Genomic DNA, 22,600 nt, shown 5'->3' on the forward strand with positions numbered 1-22,600 from the left:
TCATGAAATAGTGAATATATACACATGAAAATGTAATATACACTGTCATGATGACAACAACCAAGTTTAAGGCTGCACTGATGCATATTATATTTAGACAGAACCAAAGCAGCATCAGAGCGGGGAAATTGTTAATTTCTGATCATGAAATTGTGAATATATAGTAATGAAAATGAAATATACACTCATTATGACAACAAAAAAGTTTGAAGAGCTGCAAAATTTTAGTATGGCTTTTATGATGCATTGTGTCTTTACACCGAATTGTGAGCAGACATTTCTCAGAGCAGCCTTAACCTGACGCAGATGGTGGAAAGACATAGACACACACATAGACAACATTTAATATAATACTTTGTTTTTCTTTATTGCATTATAACATACATACATTATAAATGTGGATTTGTACACTACAATCTTTATTGTTACATATTATAAAATATTCAGAATTTGAAAACAAAGCACTAAAAACTTTACCAAACATTTATTTTTATTGTCTTTTCTGACCCCATTCAGAACGGAAAACTAAAGAAAGAACAAAAACTTTTTTTTTTCTCTACCAACCATGTCAACAGAAAGGGAATCGAAATGAATCGTGAAGCACTGACATGTCACTATTAGAACTGTTAAGAGAGACAGACATATTTACAGAGAAGTAGAATGGTGCATCCAATTGTTGCCCTGGCAACATGTCATACTGCCCATTATGATGTCACTGAAATTCATATTTGGCGTTCTGTGAGAAGGGCACATTTTCAAGTGTATTCTCATGTACTCTTGCCGTAGCATCTTCTATCAAACAGAACTGTTGAGGACAAGAGTACATTACAGCAAGCACAGTGGTTTTAAACACTCATTTTACAAATGAAATGATTTCCAATACTTAATGAATCATTTCTGTCGAATTCCATCATTTTCTAGAGATGTTTCATCCTACATCACAAACAGCCTCTGGAAATATTCTGTCTGTGTGGAAGTGAAATTCAACAAAAATGACATTTAAAAAAACTATCAATATAAATCCTACACTCACTTCAAGAGTCAGAGCTACGGAAGCAGCAACTAACGTGAAGAACAGATGAGCACTAGCAGGCCTGAAATGCGTTTGTACATGTTGTAAGGCATTCAATGCCTTGTGATGGAAGGCAGCTAATCATACAAAACTCAGTGCAACAGGAAATGACATATACATGATGAGGTATAGGTCCAAGCAATATATAACCGTATCATATGGAGTCAGGACATTGTTTACACTCATCAGATTAAAAAAGAACGGCAATAAGGGACCTACATACTAAAGATCATTTTGCTTATAGTCTAAATAATGGTAGTGGAATAGTTTTTTCCCCAGACGATATAAGCTCCGTCCACTAGAAGGAGCTCAGCGTCATTTGGTCATCTTTGATCCACAGTCTTACAATAGACAACACATAATTTCCACAGACCGATATACAATTTACAAACATTACAGAACAAACAAAAATGTAGTTCGTCTCAAAAGTTCTTCACCACAGTTCCCTCAGGGAATGTACTAGACATCACTGCTATAACAGTCAAAATATTTGGCTACCCATTTTTTTCTTTTTCTTTTTAGTCTTCATGAGGTTCCGACAGGTTTTCTTATATCAGAACACACTCGTTGTTCCATTAACAGTAAACACAAGCAGGCTCTCATTGTAAGCACATCATTGACATCTTTAAATATTGTTAACATGCATGTTTTTCAGCAGAAGATAAGATCGACTGCTCACCAAGGCATCTTCAAGCAGAAGTAGCCATTTTGCCCTTAACTAAACCTGTTTAGTTGCACTTTCGCGAATGCTAATGTAACCAATCCTACTCGCACTGCTCCGAGCGCGAGTCGAAACGGCATTCCCGGCATGGGAAGCAGGCATGCAAATAAAGACGCTAAAGACCGCAGTCGCTAATGCACCTCTTGAGATCAGGGGATTGAGGTTTACTCGCACAGCTCTTACAAGCAGGCCTCTGTTACACTCACCACCCTAAACCTCACTCGCATCCGGGTCACGGCACCAAATGTAACCCCTCAGGTTCTACTCGCATCGCTCCGAGAAGGATTCGAAACAACACCTCTGGCATGGGGGGCAGGGGTGCTAACAAGGATGCTAAAGACCGCAGTCTCTAGACTCAGTCGCTAGTCCACCACTTGAGCTCAAGGGAGTGAGGTTTGCCTGCACAGCTCTTATTAGCTGGCGTCAGTTACACTCACCCCCCTAAACATCACTGCCATCTGGGTCATGGCACCAAATGTAACCCCTCAGGTTCTACTCGCCCCACTCCGAGAAGGATTCGAAACAACACTTCTGGCATGGGAGGTGGGTGCGCTTACAAGGACGCTAAATATTGCAGTCTCTAGCATCAGTCACTAGCACGCCTCTTGAGGCCAGGGAAGTGAGGTTTACTCATGCAGCTCTTACTAGCTGTTACACTCAGCCCCTAGAGGTCACTCCCATCCGGGTCATGGCACCAAATGTACCAAATAGCTGGCCTCCATTACACTCACCCCCCTAAACCTCATTCCCACCCGGGTCACGACACCAAATAGCTGGCCTCCGTTACACAAAGAGCAAATGGTAGCAGTACAGTTCACTTGGAGACTGTGATATCATGATCATCTGAATACCACCTCACTGTCAGTATTCACAAAAACTAAACTTGGCTCTTCTTATTTATTTATGTCCCCTCCCCCCAGTTTATCCCTTCACACCCTCATTTTTCCTTCAGAGAACACAAAACTCGCACGCTCACAGTAGAACCATCCTTTTGTCATTCACACTTACACGTACACAATGTACAAGTACACATAAGAAGTTAGATAACAGCTCAGGAACTCACGAAAAGCTGAAGCACATGCCCCTCAGAGCAATGCTGACCCCTGATTAGTCCTGCACATGGCCAACTTTTTTTCTTTTTTTTTTTGCTATGGAAAATAAGATAGTGGTTGAAATGGATGAAAACAGGTGAATCTCATGAAACCTCTCAAGAACAACACTGGGTCATATATTTCACTCCAAAAACAAAAGATACATTTTCTTGAAAGAAAATTCAGCCAATTATATGATTGCTATTTTATATATATATATATATATATATATATATATATATATATATATATATATATATATATATATATATAAATCCAACACTAACTTAAAGTCAAGAGTCAGGGCTACTTAAGTCACAAGAATTTGTAAAAAAAACTTTTTTTTTTTGCACTTTAGTAGGCCTGAAATGCTACATTTAGACAATTTGTATGATCTTTTTATTTATTTTCATGATAATCAAGTATGTCATTATGGTAATGCAAAAATATATTATTTAAATTAGTATTAATAATCATGATTACATTTATATTATAAAATATGTATACATGTATACTACTTTTTTGTTCCACCAATTAAACGTAAACAATTATTGTATAATAAAGAAGTGAAGTTATAGGTTTTTTTTTTCTTCAACTTTTTCCTGTTTCTGTCTTTCTCGTTCCTTCTTTTGAGAATGGGGTTAAATATGACACGAATGTTTTCGTGAGATTCACTCAGAAGGAATTTTGAGTGGTTAGAAGACAAATGCAACTCAAAAATGATCAAAGAATGAACCCATGGATTAAAGAAATGTGAATAATTTTGGAAGAGCATTAGTTAGGTGTAAAACAGAAGTCAAAACTAAAGCAAAAATAAAACTTGAGAAATCAAAATATAAACAGACAAGAAAAGACGACGTCGCCTGAATCAATCTCCCTATCAAAACAAAGGAGAGCAAGTCTGATTAAATGTATAACTCATCTGCCTTTTATTATCTTTCACAGCATTGTAACCAAGAGACCGCATGTTCTCTGGCACAGTGAGAGAGAACCTGTCGCAGGTCACTAGACCAGCACACACACACACACACACACATCTACTTTTAATCAAGGCATTTTAAGACGTTTCCCCAGTACTTCAGACTTCATACAAGTCTTTTCCTTTTAAGATATGAAAATACTATCAAATAAAAAGATAAAACTACTTTTAAAGTCTCTTCTGCTTGTACCAACAAGTAGATTATCAATGCAAATACAATCAGTTCAAAGCAAATGAGATGATAATGTTAGTTACATTGACAAACAAACAAAGTGAAATGCTAGAAGTTCTGCATTTGTAAATGCTCAATGCAAAACGAAATCAATGGAAGTAGAGAACTAAATCACACACATGAGCAAGGCCAAAAATGATTACAGTACATCTCACCAAAAACATCAACAAGTCACAAAATACAGCAGCGCATCTCTTCAGTAAAATCTCCCCTTTTGGGAGAAAATAGTCGCAAAAAACTAAATAAACAATAAAATACACATTTAACACAAGTTGTACTCTCACACAAATGAGTGCTTTGGGTCTGTAATACATATTTAACAACTTACTTGCATTTTTCAGGTTGGCCACAACATATCTTTTCCAGATACAGATATCTTATCACGAACCGCAGTGAGCAAAAGACCAAGCATTCTGGGTAATTCTCAAACGACAAAAATACAGAATTAAACTTTGCATGAAGAAAGTCTATTTTTAGGACCAATGTTGTTTGTATTGTGACAAATAATCACATTTTATCCCTGAAAAGAATGTAATAGTCATGATGAAAATCATCCTCTCCGGATACAATATTTATATACATTTAAAACAAAACAAAATTGTAAAATAATATAATTTAAAAAAAAAAGAGATTTGAGAATGATATTTTTTCACAATATAGTAAGCTACTGAGAATTGGGGAGAAAAATACCCGTAACTCACTAAAATAATAATATTATAATAAAATAATTATATTATTTATTATTACACTTAACTGACATAAAACTAATAGCATAATGCACTAAAACTTAATGGTCCTAAAAATAGACTTCTTTTTCTTTTATGCAATAAATATCTTATTTTTACCTTTTTGATATCGAGTAAAAACATGACTCGGGTATTTCTTGAGAGTTTTTGAGGTTTTGTTTTCTATTTTTGTTGCTGAACAGCTCTGACTCAAAATCATAGAGTGTAGAAAGCGTCACATCTATATTAACGTCATTTCTAAATTGGTCCTCGCTAGATCGATGGCAGTTTTAGGTACATAACTGACCTGGACTGGAAATGTCAGAGACTGGGCATTATGTGCAGGACGAACCGGAGTTCTTGAGGAGCTTTGAGAGAAAGAGAGAGAGAGACAGAGATGGTGAAGACTGCAAGAGCGTGAACGAGAGGCCGATCATCTCTCCCATTCTCTTTTCTCTGCGCAAGCGATCGCTCTCCCCCTCGCGCCGGTTTGGCCGTGCCCTGCTGAATCTCTTGGGAATGGAAACGGTTGTGCTCTGGCTGAGATTCTAAGGCAATGTCACATTACATATCAAAATGTACAACATCTATACATTGTGCAGTTGTGAGCGGAGGGTGAGGTGTGTGGATGAGACGTGGCGTGTGGCGGCTCTATAGAACGGTGGCCTCCATCACTATGGCTGGATCCTCTATGTCCGCTTTACTCTGGACCATCCGTAACTCCAGCTGAGCCGGGCTGGGTCTTCTACCGGGACCTGCCATTTCTGAACATACAAGACAAAGAGAGGAAAGCATTTCAATGGAACAATTTCAATATAATATTTTTTTAAAAATGTTTTTGAAAGTCTCTTTGGCTAACCAAGGCTGCATATATTTGATCAAAAACACAGTAAAAACATTGTATTTGTATTTAAAATGGGTCATTTATGTAGTAGAAATGTGAAATTATTTATGAATTTGGAGCCTTCTAGACTGAGAAAAGCCAGAAAATGTATTTGTGGCTCATGTGGATGAAAGACAACAACTCCCAGAAAGAATGCACTTGCTTCACTGCCCAACGAGGCCACGCGGTATACCGGTAAGAGCGCAGTTAAACAACTAGGCTAGGCTACTTAACTAGTGAGTCTACGTGACAAGTCTGCCGCGGGAGAACGACGCGAGGCCGGTGGAGTGATTACTGATGAGCGACACCTGTGAGACGCGCCGGTCTCGTATCTCTCACGGAGGAGCGGGAATTTTCTTAGCAATGTTAAAACGCACATTAACCGATCACTTGTTTAGCGTTCATGTAAACACTACATTCATATTCACCAATCGGAATGAATTCAGTTAGATTGAAACAAAAGGTGTGCATGTAAACAATGAATGGCGACTGCAGAAAGCAAAAGCCGAATCCCGGACATTTTGGACGATCTCGACGGCCGGACATGTCCGGGAAAAAGAGGATGCTAACCGCTACTACTCAGCTTTCTCCACAGAACAAGAGCCTGTTAGCTTAGCTTCCAAAAAAAAGATGGCTGACACTATTTGTACATTCTGTGAGGTAGATCCCACCCTCTATGGGCGGGTTAAAAAAATGCGGATCTAGCGCCTTTTACTGGCTGTAATTTTTAGCCTCTGGCCAAAAAAGCCTCAGATGACGCAAAATGGCGATTTTTGCGTCATCTGAGGATTTATTACAGACAAAAAAATACATAAATCTCTCGTCTCAGGGGGACATGAGGGAGGGAAGCACGGTAATTTGAAAATACTACAGGTTTTCTACTGATACAAAGCTTAATGCTGAATCCTGAAGTATCCCTTTAAAAGAACTGTTCTTTTTAAATAGATTTTAAATAGTAATTTATTCCTGTGATGACAAAGCTGAATTTTCAGGATCATTACTCCAGTCTTCAGTTGCATGATTCTTTACTGTCACTTTTGATCAATTTTATGTGTCCTTGCTCATTAAAAATATAAAATAAAAATACAAATCTTTTGCACAGTAGAGTGTATACGTAATGAAACAATGATAGTGATGGATGAATGACATGTTTAGGCTTTTCAATGGCCATAACAGTAAACCAAACAAATATATGAGTGAATATCCTATGGTTTTATTGAGTTTGTCATTTTAATTAAATATTAAAAAGATTTAAGTGCTTCATACTACTGCAAGATACCTAGAAATCATCACGCACTGCTTGTTTATTTGTATTTTTGTGTTATTACTGACTGTTTACTTGAGCAATTACTTAAAGGCCTTGTGCCACGGTTTTCACTTGTAATTTGAATATTGATAACAAATTTTGGCATTGTAACAACGTGCACATACATATAACATAAACAACGTTTGGCTGCTGTGTTACCATGGGCAAAAGATATAGTCCTCTTAATGACATGGTGCATGACGGAGAAAGTCTTCTCGCATGCCGTCTGAGAAAGAGAACAAGACAGAATCAGCATTTTATTACTGCGCTGCATGATCACTGTGATGCGTTTATGACATGATGATTTATTTACCTTCAGGTCTGTTGGGTAATGGTGAGTCCAGGCCAACAGCATAGCAGCAAATAGATCACCCGTCCCAACAAACACCGCATCCACTTTCGGCACCTCTATTCGGATCCGCTGGGTCTTCCTTGTACCGTCCGGCATCACTGCGGAAACACGGCTATTTTGTTCATGTCTGCGTTCTTCACAAGAATTCACCACACATGAACCAGCCCTGATCTTCAACCGCTAGGCTACACAACCACATGAAGGTGGTTCAAAGCTATAAATACATATATATAAATAAATAAATATCAAAATATTTGAATTCACATGCATTCCAATAAGCTCTCATGATTTGTCATCTGTCGAAATCTGTCACGTTATCTTCCACTGTTCTGCACACATGGACACACACACTTACAAATGCGCTGACTGCCAAGAGACACCAGGAATCTGTCTCCGAGACGAGGGGGCAGATCAGAGCTGGTGATGACCACAGTGTCTGGACCCATCTTATGCAGCAGGTCCATCACCTGAACACACACACACACACACACACACACACATTTACTGGATCTCCATTATAGTGTTGATGGTTGAGCTTTGTCTCAATTTTCAAAAGGTCTCAAAAATACAGACAGCCTGTATTCAAAGGGTTCACAAATGTTTTCCTAGTAATAATATTTGTTTTATTATTAGGAAAACATTTGTGAACCCTTTGAAAACAGGCTGTCTGTATTTTTGAGACCTTTTGAAAATTGAGACAAAGCTCAACCATAATTAGTATAATTATATACTAATAACATATTATGTAATTTAAAAGAAAATAATAATTATTATTATTAAATGTTTAGATAATAATAATAGTAACAAAATAACGGTTATAATAATGTTAAATAATTGTTATAATTAGTAATTATATATTAATAATTATTAGATAATATTAAGGCAATTACTATATTAATAAAAATAATAATTTTCAAATGTTATCATTTTAATAATACATATAATCCCCCTTTCTCTTCACACACACATACATTAAGATTAATAATAATAGTAACAACACCAACAAAAATAATTATTAGTAATAATTATTTATAATTATTAAAATATTAGGACCATAATATTATTAATAAGAATAATAATGTTATTATTATTACCTTAATATTAGCACCTAATAATAACAATATTTTTTTATTATTCATTGTAACATAAAACATGAATAATTTTAAGATAATAATATAGCAATCATTTAAAAACATTATTATTTGTATTATTATTGGTGATAATGATGATGATTTTCATACCTTTATTATTAACAAATAATATAACATAACATACAACATTTGGAAATTAAAGTGGTTTGTGTATCATTTGCAGTTAGAGCATCTAATTTATATTCAGACATTGCTTTCTGCTTCCCTCATTTTTAATAAGCCTACTGTGAGTTCCATTTCTTATATGTGTGTGTGTGTGTGTGTGTGTGTGTGTGTGTGTGTGTGTGTGTGTGTGTGTGATTGTGTGTGTGAGTGTGTGAGTGTGTGTGTGTGTACTTACCTCAACAGCATCTTTCTCTGTGCTGATATTCTTCCCTGTCAATAACCTGGAATGAAGAGCACATGTGAAGAGAGTGTAAAGCCACAACTGACCACCAGAGGGCGCTACAATATTACTCTTATGTCAGCAGTCTGACTGAAAACCACTGAGGTTTGACATTTGCAGCACAGAAACATCCAATCACACGACAACACACACAAAAGTGTTGAGTGGAGGGTATTTTACTCACTCTGCCTCAAACTGGTTGGGTGTGATGATATCGGCCACAGGTACCACTTTATTCTTGTAGACAGGATGGAGATTCTGAGGAACATACTGCAAAAGACAAAGAGTACTATGAAAAATAAACATCAGCTTACTCCTAACTCTATTTCCTGCATAATGAACATAATGGAACAGAAAAAAAGCGAGAGAGGATCTAGAACACAAGCAAGCTTACCATTGAACCATGGTCACCTAAGACAGGGTCACACACTGACAGAGAAACACAGTTAAACAAGTTATTCTTTAATGTACACGGTTAATGAACAATACCGTTCAAAAGTTTGGGGTTGTTATGATCTTTTAATGTTTTTGAAGAAAGTCTCTTATGCTCATTAAGGCATTATGCTCATACATTTATTTGTATTTTACAAAAATACAGTAATATTGTGAAATATTACAATTAAAAATAACTATTTTGTATTTTAAAAGGAATTTTCAGCATCATTACTCCAGTCATCATTGTCACACGATCCTTCAGAAATCATTATAATATGCTCTTTTGCTGCTCAAGAAACATTTATTATTATTATCAGTGTTGAAACAGTTGCTGCTTAATATTTCTGAGGAAACAGCGATATAATTTTTTTTCCAGGATTCTTATATATATTAAATTTATTTCAAAAACAAAATCATACCCCAAACTTTTGAACGAGAGTGTATAGACAAGCCTGTAAAAAAAAACATTTATAATGCATAAAAAGTACTGATCTTTACTAGGATAAGAGAGACTGAAAAACACTCACCATATACCAGGTTAGGATTGGCCCTCTTCAGCTCTTGTACAATATCAACCACCATCTCCAGAAATGATGTATCTCTAGTGTAACCTGCAGTAATGGAGAAACAAAAGAGCTTTTATCAACAATTTAGTTTTCCTCTTGAGACTCCATTCGTTCCAGACCAAAATTCTGCCTGAAGTACTAAAACTGAGCACTCAGCACAGGCACCAGCTCATTCTCATTCTTTCTGCCTGACAACTTTAAAACAGTCAAGGTGGAAACAATACAATACAACTCAATACACTCAATTTGCGGGTGAAACAGTGTGTCAGAATTGGGCATAAACACTTTGCAATCCTGCTGAAGTTATTTTATTTCAGAAGACAGACCAAAACAAAATATACCTTGTAATAATGTGTGTATTAAAGAGGCTTTTTACAAAGTCTTGATTTTGCAGCATCTCCTTTTTTTGCAGTCTGTCAGTAACGCTCAGTTTAGTTTCGATCTCTATGAAGCCCCTGCTTCTGAAAGCGCAACGTGCTCTGATTGGTCAACTGAATCGGTGTGTTGTGATTGGTCAATCGCTTCAAGTGTGTTTCAGAAATGTCACACACCTTACGATAACCGTAAGTTTCAACACACTGCTAACACAACTCAACCAGGCCTCGCCACCTTTTTTTGCATATGCCTTGGGCTGGAATTATTTATATGAGGAATATTGCGACGTGTTCGTTTCCAGGAAGAAAACTCAAGACTAAAATGGAGGTGTTTCAGGGAGTCCAGTGTGCATAGAGATAATAACTCCCTTTGGAGTGACTTTGTGCTTTGCTGACTTTTTTCATACTCAAACCGCAACATTACACTAAATAAAGTTGATAAATGTAAAAAAAAGCATAATAGGTCCTAGTTATTGATAGACTTGGAACTCAATAAACACACCAAGCATGCTCAGAGAAAGTGTCAATAAATATATCAAAAGTTATTTGAGGTGGGACAGCGTTGATACTCCCAGGGCCACTCCTCAAGCTATTGGTCATGTGACGGCTCAGGTAAACGCATCCTATGTGTGACGCATCTGACCTTCACTGCTATAATATCATAGTGTCACACAATAAATCGCACTGCGACAACACAAGCCACACGCAAGAGAGGCAAGCAGAAGACTGCAAAAACTCATGTTACAACATTACAGGTGCCATTCGAAATATTGCATTATAAACTGTGCTTAGGCATGAGATATGATAGAGGGTCACTGGATACAGAATAATGAGCACACTGACAACTACCAAAATCAGCTCATTATAGAGAGCGGTCAACGCAAGAAAAACACTTCTACATGACATTTTAAAGCAGTCTGATGATTTTGATGTTAAAATCAAAAGTTTGGGGTCAGTTAAATGTTTTTGAATTGAGTCTCTGATGATAATCAAGCCTGCATTTATTTGGTCAGAAATATTGGGAAATTATTACAATTTAAGATAACGGTTTTCTATTTATATGATAATACATTTTATGTTTTTTAATACATTTTAAATGTGTTATTATTCCTGTGACGGCAAAGTTTCTTTTTTTTTTACTCCAGTTTTCAGTGTCACATGATCCTTCAGAAATCATTCTGATATGCTAATTTGCTGCTCAAGAAACATTTATTGCTATTATCAGTGTTGAAAACAGTTGTGCTGCTTAATTATTATTATTATTTTTTCTTAATTTAATGCATCCTTGCTACATAAACATTACTAATAACAAAAATGACAAGAAATAAAATAATCCTGATAAGCATATTCTTTCAAATCAGTCATTTATTCGACTCGTTGTGAAATGTGGCTCTACTGGACTGCGATCTGCATGTATAAATTCTTCTTCCCTCACTGCTCTCTATTCCCATGTTCTCCATTCCCCATTTCCCCATTCTGTGCTTTCCTCTACTCTCAAGGTGATGATAAAGGAGAGCTCGTGCACCAGAGACACACTCGGCAGAGCACAACATCTCAGTCTGTGGTGCTCGTGCGAGACCTGTGACTCTATGACCATGTGTCCTCTACGGTCTCCCGGTGAGGATTGTTAGCAGCGCCGCTATAGAGCGAGAGAGATGTGTTCACTTCCTCTCACTCCAGACAACTCAACACAAGACTTACATTTTCTGAAGAAAATGGGTGCTTGGATATGCAACACTCAATGCCCCAATGTTGAAGGTTTGCTCCTGGAGCTTCTTCAATGACCGGCACTTTTATATCCAGGGGTTGATATTTATTAAAACTAATTTTAACATTTTAAAACTGTAACCGCTTTACCATATCTTTATTTATTTTTTGCTCATTTTCAAATACATTTTATACATAGATTTTATAGTTTTATTCTTATTCGTCTAAGCTATGAAAATCTATCATAAAAATATTTGTCCCATACTGAAAACTTTGCTAAGTAATTATACATTTTCATAATTTCATATTAAAATGTTTTGTGTAATGTATCTTGGCTTCCACAATAATTTTAAGCAGCACAACTGTTTTCAACATTAATAGCAATGACATAATAATAATAACAACAATAAATGTTTCTTGAGCAGCAAATCATCATATTAGAATTATTTCTGAAGGATCATGTGACACTGAAGACTGGAGTAATGATGCTGAAAATTCATATTTACATCAGATGAATGTTAAAATATATTCAAATAGAAAAATTATTTTATTTCACAATATTTTTGTTTTTGTCATCCTTGGTGAAACTTCTTTCAAAAAACCCAAACTTTTAAACAGTAGAGTATATCAATATTTTACAAAAATGACAACTATGGTGTCATTTTAAGCACAAACCAAAAATTTTGCCACTAATAGTTAGTGCACTTGGTTACAAGTAGTTACAATGAGATGAAATATGTCAATATTGTCAAATTATGAAAAATTGTGTGAAAATATCGTACAAATATAATGCAAAATATTACGCAGTGTGAAAATATTGAACAAATATTCATAATAATAAATAATAGTAAGCCAAGTTTGAAAATATTGTAAAATTATAATGCAAATTAAAAGCAAAACGTGTGAAAATATTGAAAAAATATGCAAAATAGTACGCAAAGTGTGAAAATATTGACCAAGACCAGAATTCTCCTGTGATGCATGTAAACTATTAAAACACACTTTCCCCACTCTCTCTAGTCCACAGAGTCAAACCAGCCTGTAGCTGAAGATATATACACAGCTCCAAGTCAAAAGAGCCTTTCTCATATGTATATGATATTATGAGCACAGATACGGCGCTGACCTGCCCTCGGGGCCTCTAGGGCCTCACATGTACATTGTACCCTCACATGTACCCATGTACATTGCTCCAAGTGCTGGAAAATGAGAGTCTGATGCCAACAGGAAACTATATCATACAATTTTTTTCCTCCCTATGGGCTCAATAAATGACTAAGCATGCAAATAATATCCACAGAAGTGTGACAGACCAGAGTTGCACTGGCATGACTGGTAGTCAAAGAACTGACCTGTAAGTACATAGTCGTAGTGGTTGACGTTGTTGAGTTTGATCCCCTCATACAGCACGTGAAGCTCATCTGCAGTCAACACTTGCCCCTTCCAGTGAGAGTAACCTGGGTAATGACAGATCACAGGTCAGACACATACAAATCACATCTCAAAAATCCAGAGTCCGATCTGTCTGCCCCTGCACATGTATGGGTTACGAACAAAAAGTCCCGTCGTTTCGTCAGAGACCATTGGTGCTGCCGCGGGAGCTGTGATGATGTCACAATTCAGGTGAGTCACCGGCATGCTTCTTGTTGCTAAGAAACAGGACAGAGGAAAGCCTGAGGGGCTGGATGAAAAAGACGCATCATTGTCGCCTTAATGTGTGTGTTTTGGGGAGAAAATGACTGCGATGGGGAATCTGCGATAAGACGGGTGTCTGCCGTCATCATTTCCTGCTGCCGCAACTCTGCAACGCCTCTCCGCTGGAACCACAGAGCTCTCTAATCCCAAACGCTTCACCCGCACGTATCATGCAGATACTCGATTTCACACCAAATCACGATCAGCATTCAGAAGCCGCCGTGTGAGGTGCATGCTGTTCCTACCCATAAGGCTTTGCTGCGCCCATCGATGTTCCGAACAGAGATAACGCTCTGGATGTCACAACCTGCAAATATATTTCCAAGGTCAAACCATAAAGTCCTAGAGGAAAGGTCCCAGTTTTGCAGATCACCTCAACAGGAAGAATGTACTTTCAGATGCTGATTAACAGAGTAAATGGCCATTATTTACCATCAAGAAATTCATTCTAATTGTGGATTGAAGAAAACAAATGGCTCAGTCCTATATTTCTGAAACCAAAATGTTTGTACATTAACTAGACAAAGGTCAATGGATGCTGTAACACACCGTCACCTCTATATCAAACCCTGAAAAAAATTAAATATTAAGCAGCACAAGTGTTTTCAACATTGACAATACATTTCTTGAGCATCAAATCAGCATATTAGAATGATTTCTGAAGGATCATGTGACACTGAAGACTGGAGTAATGATGCCGTAAATTCAGATTTGCATCACAGGAATAAATTACATTTGAAAATATATTGAAATCAGAAGTTATTTCTTTAAATTGGAATAATATTAACAATATTACTGTATTTTTTATCAAATAAATGCAGCCTTGGGCAGCATAAGTTTTTTTTTCTTCTTTTTTTCACAAACAAAAAAATCTTACAGACCCGAAACATTTGAGTGGTACTTTAAAAAAAAAGGCTAACAATCAATAAATGGCTAATATCATAACTATATAATCCTTTTATATAAAAATATAGAGTAATTAAACCACCAAAAAAATGTAATAGTTGGTAGTGAATATTTGCAATCATAACATTAATGTGCATTATGGAAGAATGGAAAAAGATTACATGCTATAGAAAAAAGGTATTATGTTTGAATTAGAAAAAAGGTTCATACTAATAGAGAAGGGAAATATCCAATGTATCTGGCCATATATATAAATGATCAATACAGCACTTAAAGTGCTTTATAAATGAATAAAATAAATATACGTCAATACGCTGAGTTCATCTCTAAAGCACCAGAAAAGAGGAGACCGCAAAAGAGACCGATACAACTGTAGTCTAGTGTACCTTCAAATTGACCATCCGCTTCCTCAAACCAGTTACCCATGATTTCAATCAGCCATGTGTCCCCTGGCACTTGGTTAGCTGTGCTGACAACGGCTGCTGGTTTGGGAATGCTAAGTAAGCCAGAGAGGCATTAGTCTGTGTCCCTCCTTCTATAGGCTTAAATGGCTTAATAAACCCAAACTCAAGTGGATAAAGACAATGTTACAGCGCTGAGGAGGTGAAAGCAGCCGAGCGGAGAGGGAGGCCAGCCACAGGGCAACAGCCTACAGTGGGTTGTGCCACGTTGTTGTTTAGACTACTGATCCGAGGCCAGTTAGGGTTACTCTAACTTATGTGCTTTGACGTGGTATGTGTTTATGAGAAGCTGGTCCAGAAACAGTGTTTGAGAAATGTAGCATGTGACACCATATATACCAGTTCAGGGTCACCAGAGCGAACTTTTATAGCACTATATCAATGGTTTTTCTCTCTCACACAAATTTCTTTAAAGGGACAATTAACAAAAAAAATACAGAAAATCCTTAATTTGTGATCTTTTGTAAATTAATGGAGATTTCAAGCTGCAAAGTATTATAAAAGTAGCCTATATGAATCATGCACTGTATTCCAAGTCTTCTGAAGTCAAGGTGTGGTTAAATTAGCAAAATTTCAGTGAAACTTTGCAGGGGAAAAAGGGCACATATTATCAATAGTGTAGCGATGTATGAAACACAGCTCACATTGAAGTCACTTTCAAACACAGTGGCTTTCAGTTGGTCAACGCAGCAAATTTGCGCGATTAACTTCAACCAGTTGCAAAAATCTGAGTGGGGAAATCTTACACCGTCAATCAAAATTGTTGCTCGCGTGGATTCCCACTGAAATGGCTGGATTTCGCCTATGAAAAATAGCTAAACAGTGGTACATTTGGCTACACCTTCATATTATAGCTTTGTGTAACATATCATTTGAGAAAATGTAAGTCATTATTGACCATTGACTCTTTTCCCGCCATTGACAATCTTCCGGCAATCTATGTTTTCACTGTTATACGGTAGGGGGCATTATTATACACCTTCTGAAATAGTACAAAACCTCTGGATCAAAACACGGGAGAAGAAGATGCAGAAACAAGCGATAGAGCAATGCTTTAGACAATGCACATGTAAAATTATGCGATCAACAAACATTATTGAAAAGCATATAAATTCAAAACGGTTTAACAGTACCGATGAAATGTGAAACCCAAGAGATACAGGACTGCACAAGCTTTGGAGGGGTTGATGGACACGATCTACTCAAGCCGCATCCTTCTGGTCTCTTTTGAAACCAACACTGAAGTGACTTAAACTGCAATTCATCGACTGGCCACTAGAGACAGGCTCCAAAAGAGAGTCAATCCCATAGAACCACCATTTTAAAATGGCCAACTTTACAGCATGTTAACAGTCTAATATGTTATAACAAATATGTTAACAGCCTGCTACCTTTTAAATTATATTAAGCCTTAAAGTTCTTCATAATTAATGGCGAGACCACTTGAGTGACAGGTGGATATCAGTACTAGCCGTTTGTCTGCTGTCTGTTAGCATCACGTCACCTCAGCTAATCCCGCCTCTGACCATTTTCAGTTATCCGGGAGTGACATGCTGCCAAGATGGCGACGGCCGGCTCTGCCCACTTTGGGCTTAAAAAATGCTCTCCAGAAACCTACGGGTGACATCACGGACACTACGTCCATATTTTTTTACAGTCTATGGATCTACTCCTATGTTTTGATCATCGTCCTGAAAATGATTCGGTCTCAGACAAAAACACTTTTTTCTCAGCTTTCTGTTCAAAATTTAGCTTTTTTAATAAAACTTACCCACAACCAAGTATTCATAAAAAAATATGCATGAAAGTAGAATAACATGTTTTTTTGTTTTTGTTTTTTAAAGCAGAGGCTTTGTTATAATTTTTAATGTATTTTGCATGTTCAGATATTCATACAACAAAATATTCAGGGGGCCATGAAATTGAGAAAATCAAAAATCTGGTGCTGGTTGTCAACTTTTTAAAAATACGCTGGCTGGGAAAGAGTTAAGAACTGTATCAGTCAGAAGTCATTCAGACCTATTTTGTGAACCAGCTGTGATTTATTGAAAAGATTCAACCCAAAATAGCAATTTATGAATCAGAAAAGACTCATGAACTTGCTTCAGAAGACTTGGGGGCAAAAAGTTCTCAATTAAAATAAAACAGGACATGTTTTAAAGAACCATAAGGGAAGAGTACAATCCAAAGAGAAGAAAACATCACAACATGCCTACCCTTCTGAGGTACAAGGATCAGCTGTCTGTTTAACAGCTCCCAAATACACACACACACACACCAAAATGAACTGTCACAACATGTGAATGCAATATGCTTTAAGCACTTGAATGAAGCATCTGTTTCTGTCCTCTTGTCATTAGCAGGTCGAGGGGCACTACAGTGCATTTGCAGATGAAAATCACTCTGAATGTGAAAATGCATTAGGGTGCATTGAAACAAGTGATATCCGACAAGTGATTAAAACTCATGAACTCATATAAATTACCGTTAGGATAAAAATGTCTTTAATGTTAAAATTAGTTAACTACCTAAGTTAACTAAGAATAAACATTACCGTACTTATGCAGCATTTATTAACCTTAGTTCATATTAACTTCAACATTTACTAATATGTTATTAAAATCAAAGGTTGTATTTGTTAACATTAGTTAATGCACTGTGAACTAACATGAACAGCTCTATTTTTATTAACTTTTATTAAGAAATACTGTAACAAATGTTTTGCTCATTGTAAGTTAATGTTAGTTAATACATTAACTAATTAACTTTATTGTAAAGTATTACCAAATCATGTTACACACAACAAACTGTAGAGCAGCAAATTAGCCAATTATTTAAAATAATAAAATGATTATAATTATGCGTTTAATCACATGTTCATAGGCTGATCAGTTAGTGCAGCTGTTCTTTGGGGCTGCCTGTCAGGTTAACTGAAAATTAACTTGAACAACACATTAACTTATGTTTTTGAAATCTGTAGTGATTCGTCCTTCAGTGCCTGTTTGTGCATATGCTGTATTGTGACATTAACTTTATTTTAAAACACACACCTGTACTCTGACTGCGCTGTTTAACACGTTTTACCATGTCATAATCTATTTCAGATAATACCACAACTGTTATTGTAAAAGAAGGTGCCAAAAAGAATCCAGCTGGTTCTAGTAATAGACCCGTCGCAGGGAGTTTGATTGACAGGCGATCTGCCCAATCATACTTCGCCATCCGCCATTTTGTCCGACATAGCAGTCAGGCGAGTTAGTAAATTAACATGAGAGGATTTTAACTTGAAAAGCGGAGTGTACTGACGCCTTTCCGCGGTTAAAACAACATTTCTTCTTATGTTCATTCATGTTTATTTGATGCTATAAATGAACTAGAAGGAAGAGATGATCGGTTCATGAGCAGCTTTAACCGATGCTCTACAGCGATCTGTCGGACACATTAAAGAGCCACAAAATGGTATTAATTGTTTAAATTTGAAAGGTGAGACTTTGTTTAATATCAAAAGTAACGCAAAAGTAACCTGGTCTGTCCTGTCTGTCAGCGTGTTGTCAGTCTCCTCTCTGCTCCGCGATGTATTTTTCACTGCGTGAGAACATGGTGTGGCGTGAGAGCGGCGTAGCTTGTCGGACATAGCGACAGTAACTAAAGGGGGAGGGTCTTTGCAAACAGTCAATCATGACATCATACAGTAACACATTCCCATCAGGACATGTGTGACATCATCATAATAATAATACATTTTAAAGACTTAATTTGAGACTCTGTATCCAAATAAGTGACCCGCACAACAACTTAAACAGTTTTTTTTTTTATCTAAAAATGCTTTTGTATGACTTTGTTTCACTGAGACAGATTGTTATCGAAAAATCTGCAGAAATTTTGAGTCAGCCTACCTGTGTGATTGGAGAACTGAACCGAGTTGATCGAGTCCACCTCAAACCCCATGACCTGACAAACACAGACACATTGCAAATGTGAAAAGAAGTTCATTCAGAGCGTAACACACACACTCTAAAAGCAAATTAATAAAAAATTAACTAATAGATAAACCATACTTCCCCAGTTAATTTATTATATTAAGAATCGCAAACATATTTTTGTATTACAAGTTTTCTAAAATATGTTTCAATATGCAAATTAGGAATTAGCTTATTAACTAATGTGCATACATTTCTAGAACAAAAATCTGAATCCTTGTTTCATTTTTTTTTTTTTACATTAGAGTCAAAAGTTTTTACAATTTAAAATCTTGTATAAAATAGACAGAATAGATATGAATAAAACTGTAAAGTTTGGTGTATGTACGTGCTGCTGAAGTGGATATTTCTGGCTCAGTTTAGGAGAAAAAACTAATTTTGAGAAAACAGCTTAAAGATATGTACCGTAATTGAAATCACAGACACAAATAGATTAAGAGCTATAAAAACAAAATCGACATAACAGTGCGTTTAGGATATTTTCTTTCCACTTTATGAAAAGCCAAATTCTCAAAATTGACAGATGAATGAAAAACAATGTTTTTGCCTGTAGCACCTCGCCTCTTAAAAAGATAAACTGCACAACAATTACACTCATTGTAGATCATACTCATTTAAGTTAGCCATTAAAGCCACCATGAAATCAAAATGGACAACTCTTAATTTGTATGGAATATTGCAGTGTTTATAATAAACTATGTATCTTTATTAAATTTCTGTTTATTTATATTTTTTATGCATGTGCCCCTCCCTCTTGCAGCAACATCTCTTCTCTGATGACGTGTTTACTGGCGTTAGGGCGGGACAACCTGTCACTCACATGAGATCAGCCAATAGCAAACCACAACCACCCGTTTCATTCCATATATCTGGATACTGGAATTTGGTTATCACAATAACACATTGGAAGAATTTGAAGGGGAAATAAAAGGTTAATTTCACTTACTATGACTAGTACCACTGTTAGTATACGATACACGTACAGATTTCGAGTCTCTCGGAACACAAACATAAAGGCATTTTCAAAACATAAGGGTCAATGCAAAATTGCAAATAGCGCTCTCTGTCAATGAAAGACACGGACTCAAAGTTAAAAAAAATACATTTTAAATGCAGGATGCACGAGCGTGGGTGGCTGGGAGAGCCGCTGAAAAAAAAAAACATGTCACGATTTTGCTGGAATTGAGTCTCGCGGCTGTGACGTCAGTCGTGTAATCGTAAGACAGCGCGAGCATGCAGAAGAGGAAGACAGCCGCTTTCTGGTGGCATGACAGCTGGAGCCATTCAAAAGCTAATGACCCTAATTTAATAGTTTGGACGGGGCTTGAACCCTCATGCCAAATAATCTTTCAGAAACTGAGATTCAATGATATCCGAATCATTTCTGGTGATGATTCACGCGCGGCACTGTCACTCCTTCTAATGATGACAGTCGCTGGTCTCACCGCATCGGGTTGTGAGCATTAGTGTTTTGGCAACACGAGCTTTATTAAGTTCCTGTGGCATATAAATGTAGCCAAATTACTATTAATAGAATCACATCTTCAATTCCGTCTCGCATAATGCTGCAACAAGCATCAAAAGGCCAAGTTCTGGGAATTAAATAGCCTAGACTCAGGATAAGGGAAGTTCACTTCATAGATAACCACAAGAACTGCATGCAAAGGAATACTTACCATGTGACCTTTCCTTTCTCCACCAGCATGCTGTCATGCACTATAACATAATTATCACGAGTGCATTTGTCGTGCTTCAGCTGCTCACCTGTAACGGGAAGGATGCAGATTTGTTCCCCACGTATCCTCTCACGACATGACTCTGAATCGACAGCACTCGGCATTCCATGTCGCGCGCAGTTAAAGTTGTTTTAATCGCTCCAGAATGTCACGCGATTTAGGAGCAGCGGCGAACCGGAGAGGTGCTTTTCTTCCCTTTAAAAAAATCCAAATTAGGATCCGTGATGGCAAGTTCACTAACCAGACAGAGAAATGAAGGACATTCACACTGACTGGAGACACTCATTGGCGAGCGCAACTACTCAGGCATCCTGAGGGGGCACCTAAAATTCACTGACATCACGACGACGCTCGTACAGCAGTGCTCGTGTCCGCTATTAGTAGAACCGTATGCTATATTTATCATGCATTCAGATAGAGAAGAGGTGCGGATGACATTAGCATGAATCCATCACATTAAATCGGAATAAATCCAGATTGGGAGGACATGCTGGATTTATATGGCAGCTGTAGCCTATACGTATTGTCTTTCACTTAATTTTGAAAAACTGTAGTTTGTGACATGTTCTACACAGTGATGTGTTAGCGCAATAAAGCGAGGTCTGTCTGTAGTATTGCGGAAGTGGGGTCCTTCAACACAGAGACGCGCTCGAAATCCTCCAATCGCTAGCGTTGTCAGCGGTGACGTCAAGCCCTGAATGGGTGATGTTTGACGTCACCACTGATGCCACTGTCGGCACCCTGTCACGTCCATCGATCTGGCTTCTTTCTGAATTTTAATTCTGTCCACCCATGGAAAATTAATTCTTAAAGCCTACTAGGCTACTGTATAATATTTGGTATCCTACATTCATTTATAAAGCTTCTAAATGATCAACATGACCAAAACTTTGCTGGGGAAAAACTGTCCTACACAATCTTCTACATGTGTCTAGCCTCTGATCGAGAGTTCATCATTTTTCTTTTTCTTTTTTTAGGAAGTTAAAGGCCTTTTGCTGTGAAATCTTTACAGATTTTCAATGATTCTTTAAAGTAAATGGTATAATAACTTTTATATTGTTATTAATATTTCAAGATAAACATTTACATGAAGCAACTTACTTGATTATCTATACATCATTTTTTACAACTAATAATTTAAATATCATCTTACTAGAACATTATTGGGAGATATAGAATGACAGCTGATATTTATATGCATTTTATGTCAGTAGTCTATTATATATTCTAATAAATATTTTTTTTAAATATACATTTTTGCTCAGTTCGGGTCTCTGAATGATTTTTTAGTTGAACCTTTCTTTAACCAGGAATAGCCTCTCTAAAATTAAAAATCTCTTTCACAGGAGGTGCTTTAAATTAAATTGAGGTGTTTTTTCCTCATCTACTGTATGAGCTCCATATTCGTATTCTTATATGAGCTATAAAAGCCTGATGTATCAAATATGATACAAGGCATAAAACACACTGTTTGCAAACTTTTATATTTGGTCTAAAGGTTCAATAAACTGTTCCATTTAAAAAAGATCTGACTATTACTTCATATATCAGAATGTATAGGGCTAAACCTCAATACTTAGTTAACATTTATTGTAAAACCCTACATGTCTTATGTACTTTATATCGTCCACTGAAGCTAAAATACTGTGACTCATATGCAAAGCCTCAGGTCAGGACTTGACTATTTTTGGACAGGTGGGCCGGTAGCTTTAGGCATTACAAACCTAGTTCAGCTTTGGCATGTTGCCTGCCTGACTATGAATCTAGAAAACACACGAGGTGCGGTTTGTCTAGCCTATAAGTGAAAAGAGGAGAGACTGGGAAAACATCAGTCTATTTGGTG

At 36.8% G+C, this 22,600-nt stretch overlaps 1 protein-coding gene across 2 annotated transcripts; it reads right to left on the reverse strand.

The window, feature by feature from the left end:
• Positions 1-3,791: 3,791 nt before the first annotated feature.
• pdxkb (pyridoxal (pyridoxine, vitamin B6) kinase b) lies at positions 3,792-21,381 on the reverse strand. 2 transcript variants are annotated; one of them, XM_079617413.1, is made up of 13 exons: positions 21,031-21,365; positions 20,786-20,952; positions 18,938-18,992; positions 13,332-13,436; positions 9,860-9,943; positions 9,292-9,326; positions 9,082-9,167; positions 8,853-8,898; positions 7,717-7,828; positions 7,323-7,459; positions 7,169-7,235; positions 4,904-5,584; positions 3,792-4,562 (listed from the first exon to the last, which is right to left on the reverse strand). In XM_079617413.1, the coding sequence occupies exons 2-12, from the start codon at positions 20,864-20,866 to the stop codon at positions 5,472-5,474; spliced, it is 921 nt and encodes a 306-aa protein (XP_079473539.1). In that variant the 5' UTR covers positions 20,867-20,952; positions 21,031-21,365; the 3' UTR covers positions 3,792-4,562; positions 4,904-5,471. The 2 variants fall into 2 exon arrangements, with proteins under 2 accessions (XP_079473539.1, XP_079473538.1); XM_079617412.1 differs by having other exon boundaries at positions 20,786-21,381.
• Between the last annotated feature and the right edge of the window lie 1,219 nt (positions 21,382-22,600).

This window comes from Phoxinus phoxinus (genome assembly GCF_949152265.1).
Source record: "Phoxinus phoxinus genome assembly, chromosome: 6".
Lineage (NCBI taxonomy): Eukaryota > Metazoa > Chordata > Actinopteri > Cypriniformes > Leuciscidae > Phoxinus > Phoxinus phoxinus.

Excerpts from the sequence above, each read along its gene's own strand:
- pdxkb (XM_079617412.1), bottom strand. The coding sequence starts at position 20,866 with ATGGAATGCCGAGTGCTGTCGATTCAGAGTCATGTCGTGAGAGGATAC. Across the intron at positions 13,437-18,937 it reads TCAGTTCTCCAATCACACAG|GTTACTCTCACTGGAAGGGG; the intron begins GTAGGCTGACTC and ends GTCATTACCCAG. Across the intron at positions 5,585-7,168 it reads GACTATATCTTTTGCCCATG|AAATGGCAGGTCCCGGTAGA; the intron begins GTAACACAGCAG and ends TTGTATGTTCAG.